Source organism: Panicum virgatum, chromosome 9N (genome assembly GCF_016808335.1).
Source record: "Panicum virgatum strain AP13 chromosome 9N, P.virgatum_v5, whole genome shotgun sequence".
NCBI lineage: Eukaryota > Viridiplantae > Streptophyta > Magnoliopsida > Poales > Poaceae > Panicum > Panicum virgatum.
In genome coordinates, this window is record NC_053153.1 from 70,329,687 (window position 1) to 70,346,921 (window position 17,235).

At 43.9% G+C, this 17,235-nt stretch overlaps 2 protein-coding genes and 1 long non-coding RNA gene across 5 annotated transcripts; 2 read left to right on the forward strand and 1 right to left on the reverse strand.

The window, feature by feature from the left end:
* The first annotated feature begins 3,527 nt into the window (after nucleotides 1–3,527).
* LOC120690831 (anthranilate synthase alpha subunit 2, chloroplastic-like) lies at nucleotides 3,528–8,738 on the forward strand. Its single transcript, XM_039973670.1, has 10 exons — nucleotides 3,528–4,145; nucleotides 4,265–4,454; nucleotides 4,544–4,695; nucleotides 6,114–6,229; nucleotides 6,311–6,557; nucleotides 6,654–6,710; nucleotides 6,800–6,952; nucleotides 7,183–7,263; nucleotides 7,746–7,832; nucleotides 8,216–8,738. The coding sequence occupies exons 1-10, from the start codon at nucleotides 3,756–3,758 to the stop codon at nucleotides 8,540–8,542; spliced, it is 1,800 nt and encodes a 599-aa protein (XP_039829604.1). The 5' UTR covers nucleotides 3,528–3,755; the 3' UTR covers nucleotides 8,543–8,738.
* Nucleotides 8,739–11,494: 2,756 nt separating this feature from the next.
* LOC120691024 lies at nucleotides 11,495–12,962 on the forward strand. 2 transcript variants are annotated; one of them, XR_005682074.1, is made up of 3 exons: nucleotides 11,495–11,651; nucleotides 11,831–12,010; nucleotides 12,106–12,962. It is a non-coding gene; the product is annotated as an uncharacterized LOC120691024 (long non-coding RNA). The 2 variants fall into 2 exon arrangements; XR_005682073.1 differs by having other exon boundaries at nucleotides 11,495–12,010.
* On the reverse strand, nucleotides 12,721–16,226 carry LOC120691023 (cold-responsive protein kinase 1-like). 2 transcript variants are annotated; one of them, XM_039973974.1, is made up of 7 exons: nucleotides 15,854–16,226; nucleotides 15,532–15,733; nucleotides 14,762–14,886; nucleotides 14,405–14,615; nucleotides 14,088–14,325; nucleotides 13,718–13,868; nucleotides 12,721–13,467 (listed from the first exon to the last, which is right to left on the reverse strand). In XM_039973974.1, the coding sequence occupies exons 2-7, from the start codon at nucleotides 15,620–15,622 to the stop codon at nucleotides 13,102–13,104; spliced, it is 1,182 nt and encodes a 393-aa protein (XP_039829908.1). In that variant the 5' UTR covers nucleotides 15,623–15,733; nucleotides 15,854–16,226; the 3' UTR covers nucleotides 12,721–13,101. The 2 variants fall into 2 exon arrangements, with proteins under 2 accessions (XP_039829908.1, XP_039829909.1); XM_039973975.1 differs by lacking the exon at nucleotides 15,854–16,226 and having other exon boundaries at nucleotides 12,735–13,467; nucleotides 14,762–14,891; nucleotides 15,532–15,672.
* Nucleotides 16,227–17,235: the final 1,009 nt, after the last annotated feature.

Below are 17,235 nucleotides of genomic sequence, written 5' to 3' on the forward strand. Positions count from 1 at the left end.
TCCGGGAGGGAAATTTTCTTGGAGGTCCCACGATGCCTCATCATCAAACATTTTTTTAGATGTGCATGTAGATCGGAGCGAGCATGTGGCGATAGTGCAAGTGGTGCCTCTGGCCTCTTGGATGGTTGGAGATGCCGTTAGATGCAGACGGACGACGCCTTGGTGGAGCCAGCTAGATCTGCTTCAGGAAGGCGACGACGATGCCGAGGAAAGGGGAGGAGCTGCCGCAACTGCTGATGCCCTCGCCGCCGAGATCGAAACAGGTGGTGGTAGAGAGAGATGAGGATGAAGAAGATAAGGATGAGCCTTTGGGGCGGCGTTTGCCTTCGGCATGGATTGCCTGCCTTGCCGCTGATGCCTACGGAGTAGCTCAATTGCCTCGGCTCGTAAGCAGCTCGCGAGCCAGATTATTATCTCTAATGAAGAAAAAAGTATAAGCTCGGCTCGTTAAAAAAATCACACGAGCCAAGCCGAGCACAAACCAACTAGAGAGTGAGCGCTCGCTAACAAATTATGAGCTTTTCTTCTAGCTCTAACCATATTCATTGCGATTTGCGAGAATTCTGAATTCACAAACGATGCCTTCGATGCACCACCTCATGCCTGCAGAACCATCATCCCTCGTTCAGCAGCCACACTTTGCTCGACGCCACAGAAAACGCGAGGAGAGCAGCACGTTGATCCAGCTGCACCACTGGCCAAAGCAAAGAGCCGAACTCGAGAGAAACGACAAGGCTAAGGGCATTAAAGTCCTGGCATAGGGGTCCGGATCTTGATATGATATTTGAAATTATCCAGAGCCTTGAACAACGTGCTCCGATCGTGGTCCATGTGATGGAAATCGCTGAGATGCTGATCTCGAGATCGCTTCTGTCCCAGGTCCTACAATACAATACAGCACGCCAGTTTAGATAATCTAAAAGAGTTGAACTTTTTAGTTAATTTTATATATTTTAAATTAGGTCATTTGTAAAACTACCGTTATTTTGAAATCTAACTACACATTTGCTCCTATTTTTTTAACTTTACATATTTGCCCCTATTTTTAGTCTTTCAATAAAACAGAGGCAACCATGCAAATGGAAGACTAAAAACAGAAGCAAATATACAAAATTAAAAAAACAGAGGTAAACATGTAGTTGGACTTCAAAACAAAGGTAGCTTTACAATTGTTCCTTTCAAATTAGAAAGATATAAGAATCAAATTAGATTACAAAGAGATGATAGAGCTATGATCCGTTAACACCGTCAGGATCAGCTCAAACAGCGGGAGTCGGCAACCCCCCGCACAGCATCGGATCCGGTCAAATACCGAAGCAAGCAGCCAAACAGCACACGTGCTGCTTCGTGGGCTGCTGGATTAAACAAGTTGATAGGGCGATCCAAGTCGGGCAGCAAAGTCTGTTTTTCACTGCGCGGGCAACGAGCTCAGCTCAGAACTCCTGATGGGTTTTGCAATTTGTTGCTTGGACGAAGCGACACCGTCCCCGGACCGCTGTCACCGGCTGATGCCGACGGGCGCCAGCTCCGCACTCCGGCCAGTGACAGGCCTTGCCGGTCTTCGCGACGGCGGGCTTGTTTGGATGAAGACCTCATCCAGGCATCTGCTGACAGCAGCCATCGTGGCTCCAGGCAAACGAAATCGATGGTCTGAATAAACTGCCTGACCCGGGCAGCTTTCCCGGATGCCATCCAAATAAGCCCGGACTCCGCAGCGAGGACTCTGGAGCACAGATGGGGCGGTCAGTTCCGCCCTTTCCTTTCTGGCTTTCCAGTCTGCGGATAGTCCTCATCGCTGCCGGCCAAGCCTGTCGTGGTGTCACGGCGTCTCGTTTCTCTCGCTCCCAAAACAAAAACAACGTCGTTTAGATGCATGCTGTAAATTTTTTGAAAAAAAATCTTTTAATATTTGAAGTACTAAACATAGACTAATTATAAAACTAATTGTAGAACTCGTCTGTAAACTTCGAGATGGATCTAAAGACCCTAATTAATCTATTATTAGAGCATGTGTACAGTAGCAATTTAGTGTCTAATTATAGCCTAATTAGATTCATTAGTTTCGTTTCGCAATTTACAAGCAAACTATATAATATATTTTTTATTTCGTCTAGATTTACTACTCCATGCATGTAAGATTCTTATTTGATGTGATAGTTTTGAAATTTTGAATTTTGCATCTAACAAAGGCAAGTCTCGTTTGTTTTTTCAAAAAAAGAAAAAACAAATCTCGTTTCCCTCATGGGAAATCAGCGGGATTGCCTTCCCTACCTACCGCGCTCGTGCGCACCGTGGTGCCGCGGGCGCTCGACCACGCTGCTGCCGCGCAGCATCTTCCTTCCCGCAGCACAAGTCTGGCACGACCAATGGGGCGCCCGCGCGTGAGCGACGGGAAGACTCCGCCGTTTACCGTTTCTGACGCGGCCGCGGTGGGTCTGGCCCGCCGCTGCACTTGAACTGCTCCGCCGCTTGACCGTGATGGGGGATGTGGGCATGTGGCCGTGGCCGTCGCCGTCCGCGCTCCGGCGCTCCTCCGATTGGTGGGGGGACCAGTTCTGTCATGAGGTTTTCGTGGCGCACTGGAAACCGGCGATCTGGTCCCATCTCTGATAAGATGGCTCGGTTGCTGTGACACTGACAGCAGAATCCCACAGACGTGCCACGTGAGCATCAGCGTTCATCAAGACTAGCTGCAGAGGCCACAGGCCAGTGGCCACCTCTTCTCTCCTCTCGGAAAATCTCCTACCCTACGACCCAGGGGCGGAGCCACGAAGTGTTTTTTTTTATTGTTAGGGGGGGCCAATCATATAAATTTCTATAAAAATTTAATCAAAATTCAAATTTGTAGTGTTAATTTAGAGATCATAGGGGGGCCAGGCCCCTGTCCGCCCCCCTCCCTCCGCCCCTGCTACGACCCTACCCCTTCTCAAAAGCCCCCATCAGGCAAAACGCAGAAGAGTCAAACAGGTTTTTTTTCCCGACTGGTTGACCCAAATCGTCGGCCACCGGTTCCGGTTTACCAGACCGGTTTGACCGGTTACTGGTAAAAAACCGGTCAAATTCAAATTTGAATTCAAAAAATTCAGTCCAATCGGTTTGTACCAGTATACCGACCGGTTAGACCGGTTTACCGGTCGGTTTGACCGGTTTACCGGCCGGTTTGACCGGTTTGAATTCAAATCCAAATTTAAAATCGCATGTGTAACCGGTTTGGACCGGTATACCGGCCGGTTAGACCGGTATACCGGCCGGTTTACCAATTGGGCCGTCTCATTTTTTTTCTTTTCTTTTTTGTTTTAACTTTAAATGTCCGAAAAATATGTTAAACGAACGAATTTTTGAGAAAATTTGACACCATTAGATTCGCCGCACCCTGAAGTATTTTTAAAATTTTTTTGAGAATTTTTTATTTTTTTAAATTCAAATTTGAATTTTAAATTTGGGCCGGTTTGGTACCGGCCCAAACCGGAACCGGACCGGACCGTCAAACCGGACGGGTTCCCACCGGTAACCACAAAACCCCACCCACGCCAGCAGCCGACCCCGTCTCCCGGCATCACTCGCCAGTCGCCACCATTGGAATCGCTTTGGAGATCTGCCCCCGGCGATTCCGAGTGCCCCTGTTTTGAATTTTCCAATCGGATTACAACTTATATAACCCGCACCGTCCCCATTCGTTTTCTCCGACCCCGAGCGCGAAATCGCTAGATTGAAATTGGACGGTGCAGGGGGTGCGGAAGCCAGCCGCTAGCGCAATGGAATCCGTAGCCGCCGCCTCCTCCGTGTTCTCCCCGTCCCGCGTCGCCTCCCCGGCGGCGGCGGGGGCCCTGGTTAGGGCCGGGGCGGTGGTGGCAGCCAGGAGGAGGGGGAGGAGCGGCGGCCTGAGGTGCCGCGCCGTCGTGACGCCGCAGCCGAGCGCCGCGGTGCGCAGGAGCGCCGTGGCGGAGGAGGACAAGAGGCGGTTCTTCGAGGCGGCGGCGCGGGGGACCGGGAAGGGCAACCTGGTGCCCATGTGGGAGTGCATCGTGTCGGACCACCTCACCCCCGTGCTCGCCTACCGCTGCCTCGTCCCGGAGGACAACGTCGACGCCCCGAGCTTCCTCTTCGAGTCCGTCGAGCAGGGGCCGGAGGGTACCACCAACGTCGTACGTATCTGCCGCTCCCTGATTACCATTTTGCTTTGGGGGCGAAAGCTCACTTATCGATTCTTATCCAAGTCAGTAACTCTGCAGGACTGATTGGATTGGATTGGGTTGCATTGTAGGGCCGCTACAGCATGGTGGGAGCCCACCCGGTGATGGAGATAGTGGCCAAGGAGCACAAGGTCACGATCATGGACCACGAGAAGGGCCAGGTGACGGAGCAGGTCATGGACGATCCTATGCAGGTGCCCAGGAGCATGATGGAGGGATGGCACCCACAGCAGATCGACGAGCTCCCTGAATCCTTCTCAGGTGAGCAGCGGATATTGTTGAGTAGAGAAGATTAGATGTTACCAACGGTGTTATGCGAGCAATCACATTCGGTTTCTTATTTGTGATAGGCGGATGGGTCGGTTTCTTTTCCTATGATACGGTTCGGTATGTTGAGAAGAAGAAGCTACCATTCTCTGGTGCCCCTCAGGATGATAGGAACCTTCCTGATGTGCACTTGGGGCTCTACGATGATGTTCTTGTCTTCGACAATGTTGAGAAGGTGTTTATTCCTGAAATCCTATCTTCTCATCTCATTCTTTAACTAAGTTCTGATTTTTTCAGCCTTTCAGGGAGGGCTATTCTCCTGCAACCGCAGTTAAATATTGTTGAATTTTATATTTTGTTTCCATTTAGATAATCATTTCCTGTAGGAGCAATAAGATTGCCAGTAGTTAAAATTAGAAAGTTAACTATCTTACTATTACCAATTGGAGGCTCATTTTGAAGTCTCCACGTGAAGCCACCTAGGATCCTAGGTGGACACCCTAGAAAAAGAGAGAAATTATCTAAAAAAGCAAAATACTTGGACGCCAATCAATATATGGTAATCATCATCGTTGCATTTACTTTGTTTCTTAAAAATTGCCCATCTATGTCATTATGAAGAATTAACCTAAATAACCCCTATATCTATATCTTAATTACCCACATCTACCATTATAGAAAAAATTAAATCCAGCCTAATTTAGATCCTATATCTATATCTTAATTACCCACATCTGCCATTATAGAAAAAATTGGATCCAGCCTAATTTAGATCTTTCAAAAAAAATTAAGTCAATAACATAGTACCGGTCGCATCTACCTTAACTATTCTTCTTAATCTCATCTCTTTATTCAAATCAGAGAGTCTATCCCAAAGGGCTAATTAGATATACGTTTACATCTCTCTATGTATAAAGAGAGCTGTCGTCCTTTCTAAAAACAAAATTTGATACTTTTGTGTTGAGCAGCATGCCGTGGTGTTAACCTAGATGACTGGCATTAAGATAGAGCTGGGCTTACTAGCGCATTAGTCATGATTATGATGTATACAAGTTAAAGTCTATTTACTTGCAAAAAAGTTATAATATTTTCAAATTCTTTGTATTATGGTGTATAAATAAAAACTCTATTTTCTTAATCCCTTCATTCCAAACTATAAGTCATTTTAGTTTGTTCAAAGTTAAACTTCTCTATGTTTGATCAAGTTTATAGAAAAAATCTGTAAATATCTACAATATTAAACTAGGTTCACTAGATAGACTAAACTATGTCTTGGACTATATTTTCCATAAACTTAGTCAAATTTAGATGAATTTTCTTTAGCAGAAAGATAAAAAACAAACTATAATTTAAAACAGAGGGAGTGTTAACTAGGGACATATATAACTATAAAGTAGTATAAATTACTTGCCCGTGCAGTTGCACAGGTTGATAGGCTAGTACTGATAATAAAGCGGACACCATGTAATTTATCAGACTGTAACTGAAACTACACCAGCATCTGTCCTGCACTAAGCAATCTGCATCTCATGAAACTACTTGCTATAGCTGCAATTGAATCGTGGTATTGACTCTGTGTAATTTATCCCTTGAAGACAATTTTTTTTGAAATATGTGTCCATTTCAAATTATATGGCTATTTTCATGTTTCAGAAAGTGTATGTCATTCATTGGGTAAATGTGGACCGGCATGCATCAGTTGAGGAAGCATACCAAGATGGCAGATCCCGGCTGGACCTGTTGCTATCCAAAGTGCACAATTCTAATGTGTAAGCTATGCGGCGCCTATTCATTAAGTTCTGCTGCTTATTTTGTTTGATGCTCATAGATCTATCTGCTTTGGACTACAGCCCCACACTCTCTCCTGGATTTGTGAAGCTACGCACTCGCCAGTTTGGTACACCTTTGAATAAGTCAACCATGACAAGTGATCAGTACAAGAAGGCTGTTATGCAGGCTAAGGAGCATATTATGGCTGGGGACATCTTCCAGATTGTTTTAAGCCAGAGGTTCGAGAGGCGAACATATGCCAACCCGTTTGAGGTTTATCGAGCATTACGAATTGTGAATCCTAGCCCATACATGGCTTATGTACAGGTAGGAATAGAGGCATGAAGCATGCAAAATTTGAACATTGTTTTGTGAACTGATTTTCCTGAGATTCTAATCAACACCCTTTGATCATATATTTAGGCACGAGGCTGTGTCCTAGTTGCATCTAGCCCTGAAATTCTTACACGAGTCAGTAAGGTATGTGGATTGTTAACCCTTTTATAGCTATTCTTTAAATTTCAACATTGACCTTTCACTAATCTGCTCCTTTTTAAAATGTTTTTCAGGGCAAGATTATTAATCGGCCACTTGCTGGGACTGTTCGAAGGGGCAAGACCGAGAAGGAAGATCAAATGCAAGAGCAACTGCTACTAAGTGATGAAAAACAGTGTGCCGAGCACATTATGCTTGTAGACTTGGGAAGAAATGATGTTGGCAAGGTCTGTATTCCTTTATCCTTGTGACCCATGAGATCTACTGCATTGCATTCTGACACTGAACGTGCCATTTTCTTTCTGTTTCTTTCGATATATTTTTCTTTTGTTGAGTCCTAGTGGTACAGCCCTATTGAAGTATGCAGCACTATAGATATTTTCTGAAAATGAATGTTTTTGCCACTCTTCTGCTGCAGCACTATAGATATTTTCTGATGACTACTACTATTTCACAGGTCTCCAAATCTGGATCAGTAAAGGTGGAAAAGTTAATGAACATTGAGCGATACTCCCATGTTATGCACATTAGCTCCACGGTTAGGCTCTTCTTCTTTTGTATAACAAATGTTCTCATGATATATCAAATTCTATACTTTGGCAATTTATAGATAATTGTTTGACAATTCTTAATAGTCACATTCAATGAACTTAGTTGAGCATGTTTCTTAAGTCACTATTCTTTGTATAGCATACAGTGTTAATGGTTTAGCTCACATATATAGAAAACATTACTTCAGCATGAACTTAATAGGACTTCAGCTCAACAACATGAAAACAATTTATTAAACAACCCACCAAGCAACCTGCAATGTTGTTTTTATTATCTTGTTTGACTTGTCGTATATAAGCACCCGTTGATTGTGCACTTTTATCACCTTTTTGTTTGTTTCCCATCTTATTCATCAGATGTTTCTTGCTACTGAATGCCCTTTGATTTTTAGTGTATGAAGGATTCTAGCCTCCAGAAAATATTAATGTCTTCCCCAAAATGTTTAACTTCTGGTTGAATGTTTTGCAGGTTAGTGGACAGTTGGATGATCATCTCCAGAGCTGGGATGCCCTGAGAGCTGCATTGCCTGTGGGAACAGTCAGTGGAGCACCAAAGGTGAAGTTTCCCTTCTAATATTCTTATTTTGATCTACCGTCAAACCTTCACTCTTCTATATTTTAAGTGTGGCATGTTTTCCAAATTTACTCCCTTCTTGAGACTTTTTTGTGTTTTATATAGACCACGTTTTCTCTACTATCATCAGTGGTTTCTTTGCATTCTCAGTTATTACAATTAGGCACGTAGCGGACCTGGATTCCTGATGCATGTACTTGAACTGCAAAGCAATGCGTTTGGTAGATCTATCTGGCTACTTTGCTCAGTTTGGCGGCTGGCTTGTTTGTAGATGTTCTAAATCATCACTGCCTTATTATTTGTTTAAAGGTTTTTTTCCTATTCTGAACAAATGTTGATTAATGAAAATTTGTTTATATAACCAGGTTAAAGCCATGGAGTTGATAGATGAGTTGGAAGTCACAAGGAGAGGACCATATAGTGGTGGTTTAGGAGGGATATCGTTTGATGGTGATATGCAAATCGCACTAGGTCTCCGCACCATTGTATTCTCAACAGCGCCAAGCCACAACACGATGTACTCATACAAAGCTGCTGATAGGCGCCTGGAATGGGTTGCTCATCTTCAGGCTGGAGCGGGCATTGTTGCTGACAGTAGCCCAGATGATGAACAGCGTGAATGCGAGAATAAGGCTGCAGCATTAGCTCGGGCTATCGATCTTGCAGAGTCAGCTTTTGTAGACAAAGAATAGTGTGTCCAGAGAATTATTTGTTAATTCTAGTTCATGATTCTTTACCCACTTTCTGTTAAGAAAGGTGCCATTAAATCTAAAAAAAGTGCCATTAGTGGGTGGAGAAAAGCAATAAGCATATTATGTTCTCCTGCAAAACAAATAAATCTGAGAACTTTTTTGGAATACTATAAATCTGAGATCTGTGGTTATGTTATATTTGATTTCATGTTGAAATCCATGCCATTGAGTGGCATGATTTTCAACGTGAAACCCAATTTCACGGAGTTGTGGTGGCATGAATCGAATTTTCCCTATGTTATATGCCTATTGTTTCTTCAGCTGAAAGGTTGATATTCGTCCATTTAGTATCCTAGTACTCCCTCCGTCCTAAATTATTTGTCGTTTTCGCTTTTCTATATACATAGATTTTGCTATGCATCTAGACATAATATATATCTAGATGCATAGTAAAAATTTCAAATGTTTTGTTAGATTGGCAGTTTGGCACTCGACTCCTTTCTGGTTCGATACTCAATAGACTCTTTAACTCGTGTTGTCAGTTTGTTGCATATTGCTTACATTTTTCTTGTAAGACACTATACGACAAGGATTCGAACAACCATTACTTTGTTGATATTTCATTTATGTTATAAAAAATATATATTCATAAGCAAATATTTGAATACCAATTATAGAGACATCAAGTTAGATTCATAGAAAATATGCACTGAAAAGTATTAACATAATATTTGTTGATCAAAGGTTTGTCTTAATGAAACAAGATAAACCTTGTGATTAGAGGAGATATAATACCTTCTGTTGAGTAGCGCGTTTTTTAAATCACCAGGATACTTGCTGGAAATAATCATATTTTTTCGCAAAAAAAAAATCATATTCAATTGCAGTCGCTGTTGCAACTCATTGTAGAATAACATGGTTTTTTTGTCAAACTACCTGCAGTATATACAACCTACTGACTTAGTATTTAAATACCTGCACTATATACTCGGTATTCTAAAGGACTTCTCTCGAAACAAAACAAACGCAGGAGCTTAGTGCTCTACCACGCACTAGATATAGAACACCACGTTGGATGAGAGAAGCAACTTCATGCGGCTGTAGACAGAAATTTTGAAATGTTCTTACTTTCCTTTCTTTCTGTAAATTCCAGAAAGCATAAATGATCGATTGATAGCACGTTCAACATTTTTTTAAGATTACTACAGATATTTACTCTGTTCGGCTGGCTATGGCTAGTGCCTGGTGCTGATTTGTTGTAAGAGAAAAATAATGCTGGCTGGATAGTGCTGATTTGGTGTGAGAGAAAAGCACTGCTGGTTGATTGGCTGACAAGCCAGTCGAATAGAGTGATTGATATTAAGGGTCTGTTTGGTTGGATTTTTTTGGGGCCGTGGCTTCTAGCCAAAGTCCAAAAGCCAACCAAACGGGTCAGCTGTGGCCGTGTACTTTTAGAGAAAGCATTTTTTTGCCTATACGGTTCTCGGAAATCCAATTCAACAGTCGCGCGTTGCCAAGTTTCGTAGCGCACAATTCAACAGCCGCCACGGAGTTGTTAACTGCACTCACCCGCGTGAGTGACGTGACGGCTTTCCATATCTATTTTCCCCTTTACGTTCCATAAGTATTATAGTTTTTCAGGATTAATCTTACCTTCTATATGTTCGAAGTTTTCTTGAAAACTTTTGCATGGAAATCATACTAAAAGATTATACCAAAACTTTGTGTTTAAAAATTGCATGATAAATTTGTGCGTAAAAAGTTGTGCGAGAAATCTTCCGGATAACATCTTCATACAATTTGTGTTAAAAAGTTATCCTCTATAAGTTATTTTAGAAAAGTATGCATTAAGTTGTATATGTATCATGAAAGTTGTGCTAAAAAATTGTATTACAAGTTATTACGAAAGAGTTATATGTAAAAGTTATGTGCATCATAAAATGTTAAGACGAGAATTTATCTTTAATGAAGATGTGCAAAAAGTTGTACTAAAAATATTATGTTACAAATTATAATTTTACATAATTATAAAATTCAAAATTGTGTAGAAAAATAAATTTGCCTGAATAGGAAATATACCATGTAGGAGATTGAGCGCTGCAAGCGCTCCTGGCGCGCGCAATTAGCGGACCCCTACAATTCTCACAGTCGGTCGGACCCTGCTTTCATCGGCTGTGGAGAGTAGTTTTCACGAAAATTACCCACATATAGAGATGCAAGTAGGTACCCAAAGGTGTTTTTTGGATTAACTAATTAGGGTTTACGCATGGGTTCCTTTTGAATGGCATCTTGCGGTTCCTTTTGAGCAATTAGGCCCTCACAATGATCACAATTTACCGCCCTTGGAAGTGCATGCCACTTTTATAGGGAACTAAAACATTGTTATATATCTTCTATACATGTTTTCCAGTTGAACTTTTTTGTCACTTCTTGCATCAGATTCAATTTTTCTGGTCCAAGGCGACATATTTTCCATTGTCTTGTAACTGGGTTCTGTCAATTTTATGACCGCAGTGGAGAGGTCTAACAGAGCTCTGGAAATTGGGCATAGAGCAGCAATTGTGGGAGGGTTCACGAGCAGATATAGATCAAGCTTCATTGGCGATGGAGGACCAGTAAGAATTTCCCTGGATTTCTATGATTCGTGTACCATCCCAATTTTATTTACGCATAATGAACTCTAGTTCATTCCCCCTTGCAAATTATAAATTTTACGGTGCTCGGAGATTTTATGAACTGTTGATGGATCTAAATCCAATGGTTAAAAAATAGGAGGAACCAGTTACGAAGAACTAAATATGTGGACCAAGAACTATTTTTTAGTGGGCCAGGAACCACTTATGAAAAATTATCTTAAAAATATTTTAGTACTTTTCACATCCTTTCAATCATTAAACAGGATGTTTGGAGAGTAAAAACGATGGCTTGTGCCGACGCCGCCGGCGGCCAGGGCGCCGCCGCCGCAGCAGGCCACGCCTGCGCCCACGTCCGCGCCCATGGCGAGCTCGTCGTCGCCATTCGACCGCACAACAACATCAATGATGATAAGACGCAATCAGAGATTAAGCCTTAAGATCCCACCCAGAAACTAGAAGAGTCGGTCTACTTGGTAAGGGGTCGACGATTCCATAGCTTCTCTGTGGATTGAACATCTGGAAAAGAGATGCTATTTGGCATAGAATCTAGCACCCTCTTTTCTTCCTTCAAAGCAAGCTTCACGGTCAACTGGCTGGCTGCTATTGATTGATATCAGAGCCTCTCCTCTGTCTCACTCAAGTGAATTGACAGGGGCGAGACCGAGGAGGCGCAGAGCAAGTGACATGAGGATTCCGCTGCCGCGCCGGGGCAGCTGGCCTCCGCCGCCGAAGCCATCGGCATGCCAACTCCGCAGCGGCCGCCCGCCTCGCCATGCGGCGGCCGGGTCGTCCTCGTCCCGGCGCTGCATCTCTTCTCCAGCACTGCGCACAGGTCTGCCCCTCATCCCCCATGCCTTAGTCCGCTCCGCTTCACTGTTCCAGTCCGTCGTGACGACAGCAGCACTTGTGCTATGTGCCCCCGTGCAGCGCGGAGGAGTGTTGATGAGGGTGCTGGTGGGCGAGACGAAGCCGCAGCGCCATGGCCGACGGGTCTACGGGGTCGACGGGCTTCGGCCGTACCCGGCCTCCGTACGATCTTCGCTGATGACTAATGACTAAACTATCTCTGATTAAAATAAAACACATGCTGTTAAAATCAACGATCCAGATATTTTTGATGGGGAGGAACCACTGATTCCTCTCAAGCACCGTAACAATCCTCTACGTATAATGATATTCTAGTTCAGTTTATCAACTTTTTAGATCGACTCTAACCCAAAAGTTATCTAACTTGCATCGTACCGTTTTTCTTTCTCCTCTCCCCTCCTCCCTTCCGCAGCCTGCCCCTCCCCGTCTCCCCCGACTCCCCATCCCCTCTTCACACGCAGCTCCGCTAGGTTCCGTCCGGCCAGTGCAGCTGTAGGCGGCGGTGGATCTGGGCAGCTTCCTGGCTCACAGCAGCACCCATAGGTCACTAAAAGACATTCAGCTAACACCATAACCTTCAAGGCATGGATGAAAAATTAATACTATCACAAAGATGTTCTTTTTCCAGAAAGCAATCATGTTCAGCAAGATGAAAGAAGAAATCATACTTTGAGCTGCGATAGTCGATGTATGGAACATTAATATATAGTAACTCTTCTTAGAATCTTTCAAAAAAGAGTAACTCTTCTTCACAACTTTCTTGCTGAGTGCAATTTTTGCAGTCTACAATGCACTCCTCTCGCACTCTTTGCATTGTATCCCTACAACGGGCTTTAATGAAACAGAATGCAATTGTTAAATTGAACTACAATTCCTCCGCAAAAAGGGGGGAAAAACTACAGTTCCTGTACATCAGCAATTCACAACGGCCCTCGCATCCTACGTAGTTCTAAATCAGGATAAAAATGGATCAGGCCTTTCAGCACAGTAAAACCTCATTGATGGTTCAAACCTCTGAAAATGCTATACAAACTTGCTGGTTGACAGTCCATTACATCACCTTGGTGATACCTCAGTTGTGCTAAACTGACCACTATTGATGTTCGTCTGTGTACTGTAAGATTCAGCTGGATTGCATTTGGTGCTTTGGCTTGAGGATGTGTCTACTGCCAAACTCCCAAAGCCTCCGGTACGCGGGCGTGGTTCTTTCAGCACACCTGGTGGAACCAAATTTTGCAGATTGATCTCCATTTGGTTAGATAACATATTGACAACCTGCTTCATGGATGGCCTTTGCTGAGACGTGGCTTGTGTACACAGCAGTGCAACCTTGATGAAACGGAGCATTTGCTCCTCTGGGTACTTGTCCAGATCTGGATCAACAATTTCCAAGAGCCTTTCTTCTTCCCGCAGTTTCCATGTCTGCAGTTTAACCCACGTAATAGATTCAATCATTTTTTTTTGAAGAATAGCAACTCGTATATGTTCAATCTAATATGTAAATTGCAAATACCGTCGTCAACATGTACTATGAGTCTGTCATGGGAAAAGTTTGTACTTATTAGGTTCATGTGTGATATTTCAGTCCATCAAGAGTTAATGCAAGCACAGCAAATGCTACAAGGTTCACAGTTTCACACTTTATGGGAAACAAGAGGGAAAGATGAGTTACCCATTCCACAAGGACATGCATATCAGGCCCCCAAGTTGACTTGCTGCTGCTTTGACTGCTTATAACTTCAAGAAGAAGCACCCCAAAACTATATATGTCCGCTTTCTTGGTTAATTGTCCCAATAAGGCATACTCAGGTGCTAAATAGCCCCTGCAGGAAAATTATATAATCCGAGTTTAATACAGGTATGTTATAACAGACAAGCATTGACTAATATGTCTTATCTTTCATCACTAAGCACTTAGTTAAAATAAGCATAGTACTATGAAGGAAATTGGCATGAAATGCACATAGCCTCATCATAGAAGCAAGTAAATACAGCATCTTTTTGCGAAGAAGATAAAGCAAAAGATCCAGAGAGGCACTAACATTGTTCCTGCAACACGCGTGCTAATGTGAGTGATAGTATCAGGAAAAAGCTTGGCCAGTCCAAAATCTCCAATTTTAGGCAGAAGCTTTTTATCAAGTAAAATGTTGCTAGCCTTGATATCACGGTGGACAATGCGTGGTTGCGCTTCCTCATGAAGAAATGCAAGACCAGCAGCAGTTCCAATACAGATAGCAGCCCTTTTCTGCCAGTCCAATGGAATACATTTATTCTTTCGTCCTGGTCATAAGTCACAAAGGTAAATTTAATACATTTAGACTGGCTGATTTAGAAAGTAAAGTCTCAATATTTGACTTACCAAGCAAAGCATTTGCCAAACTGTTATTCTCCGCATACTCATACACCAACAATCTGTTTTTTCCTTCAACACAGCAACCAAGTAGCTTGACAAGGTTTGGGTGCCTGACATTTGATATGACATTAATCTCTGTCAAGAATTCGCTAATTCCTTGTTTTGACTCAGCTGAAAGCTTTTTTATTGCGACTTGAGTGCCATCTTTCAGGTTTCCCTAAGTGAGGTAGAACCTTCGTTAGTCCCATATCTGCAGGTTATATGACTACAATATTTGCAAAGTTCTATAAAAGAGGTCTTCAGAGCAGAAGCAACAGATAAGCAAGAATCTTAAAAAAATGCATAAACAAGTCCTGGCTTCACCTTATACACTGCTCCAAAACCTCCACGGCCAACGCAATTCAGCATGTGAAAGTTTCGTGTGGCAGTCTTCAACGCGTTTAGAGAGAAGACTTGTACATTATTTCCAGCTCTTGATAATACACGACCTGCACTTTTATCAGAGTTGCATCGTCAATTGTTGTTAAGCAAAAGAACCGACAATAAAGAAATGTCAGCACCAAAGTGCACCGAAAAAGGATGACACTCACTTTGGTTGCTTTATATGTTAGTTTGACAAATTAGAAATTTAAAAAAATATATCTTTGTGCATGAGGTATAGAAAAGTTTACCGTTGTAATCACATTCCCTAATGTCTTAAGTCATGGTTATTGTTTATGTCAGAAAGATAGAATCTCTAGTGCTGGAAATGATTACTAAAAAGTAAAAACTAAGGTTTAGGGTCAGGATGCTGCCCCTTGTGCTACTGGCTGTGAATTACAGCCCACCGAAACCTCACGTGCAGGAAGTAATGTACGGTTTACAAGAACGAATAAGAACATCGAGAGCTAGTTTTGTCTTAAGCATATATTGTGCACTATTTTTGCGTGTTGGGGATAATTTTTTTTTGCTCCTATTCCCTATTTCCCTGCATTAACGTGTGCTACAATTTGTGGCAATCATGCCAACACTTTTAATGTGAAGCAACATACTGAATTCGAAGAAAAAAGTGTTTTCAAGTGCAGAACCTTTTAGCAGAAGTCCCCCCGAGGCCCGGATCGTATGCTCACAGAACGGAACTGAATGAAATGTACCTGAACGAGGAGACCTAGATGCGGCGGCCTGACCATTCTGATCTTGCCTAGACTTGGAGCCACCTCCCAAGCAGCCGACCGAACTCCCCATGGTCGAAATTCCAACGCTTCCTCCAGACGTGTATCCGAAACCAGTTCCAATTTATACTCCTTGTTGCGGAGAGAGGACGAGGACGACGTCCGCCTATTCGGTCGCCACAGGCTATAGAGGGGGGACGAGTTTGTGAAAAAATTCAGCAGGAATCTTGAGAAACGCACGGAAATAGCTGGATTCGATACGCCATACTGGCTCCCCAAAAGCAAGTAAGAATTGGGTACGAACCTGGTGGACGGAGAGGCGGGGAGCCGTCGGCCCCGCAGGCAGCAAAAGCGCGGACAGCCGAAGCTCTGGGCTCCTTGTCTCCTCTTTTTCTGCTCCTCCCCCGCGGTGGCGCCCCAGCGCTCCGCCCTGTCACCGTCGGCGCGCCGACGCCGCCTGGCTGAGGACAGGCCGACTGGGTGGAGAGGGGGGGAAGGGAAGGGAAGGGAAGAGAAGGCGGAGCAGGCGGCCGAGGCCCGGCGCTTTTACCCGGTCCGCTGCGCCCCCGCGGCTCGCTGGCTCCCCTGTCGCTGTTGCTCTCTCCCTCCTGTGGCGACGCGCGCGATCAGTCAGACGCAGATCGCCAGGCGTGCTTCCCGCACCCACCCCACAGGCCACACCCTCCCCCCGGAGAAGAAGAAAGTCCACGTTTTCTACCGCCGAAGGCGACGACCGGCAGCGGCGTGGCCAGGAAATTGAATCCCCGGCAGCAGGCTGGAGTGTGCGGCGGCCGCGCTGACCGTGCCAGCCGCGGGACCGCGTGCCGGGCGGACGGCTCGGATGAGCTGCTCGTGCAGTCGTGCTTGGCCCGGGGGGGACGGGAAGCGTAGTACGGCGAGTGAGCGAGTCCCGTTGCCAGTCTCCAGGTCCACGCTCACTGTACAGTCCCACGGTTTGGTCAACGAAAAAAATGTTTAGAGCTTGCTATTTCTCTTTCAACCTTTGGTCTAAAGATTGTTGTTGTTTCGAGCAGTTTGGTCAAAAGGTCCCAAGATTAGTGGCCGAGAACTGATAATTCCGGAGACAAATTGAAAGTCCAAGTCTTCTAGAAACCAGAAGGCAACGCCAACTTCAGATCACCAACTATGTAGAGTCTGATTGCGGGTTCTGATTCTTGTCAGTCGCTTCCAAATGTCTGACGGGGACAAGATTAGGGCATCTAACCTAATAGAGGAGGTGGGCGTACGCCGACACGACATGGGTGAGTTCGTACCAGCTTCATCCGCTCGTGCTATTGCAAGGCGTTGAATTGTCGATCAGCGATTCAGCGCCAGTTGTCAGTAAACAGGGCGACGTGTGTCGTGAGATGTGTTGCTCTCGATCTAGAAACATCACATCGAATGTCTGGACACATGTATATGAAGTAATAAATAAAATTTATTTGTAAAACTTTTTACACGGATGAGTTGTAAATCGCGAGATGAATCTAATGAGCCTACTTAATTCATGATTTGCAATAGTGATGCTATAGTAATCATCCGCTAATTATAAATTAATCATGAATTAATTATGCTTATTAGATTCGTCTCGTGATTTACAACCCATCCGTACAAAAAAAATTATAAATAAATTTTATTTAGTGTTATGAAATAGTAAATTTCTTTTTCAAAAATTTACGACAAAAA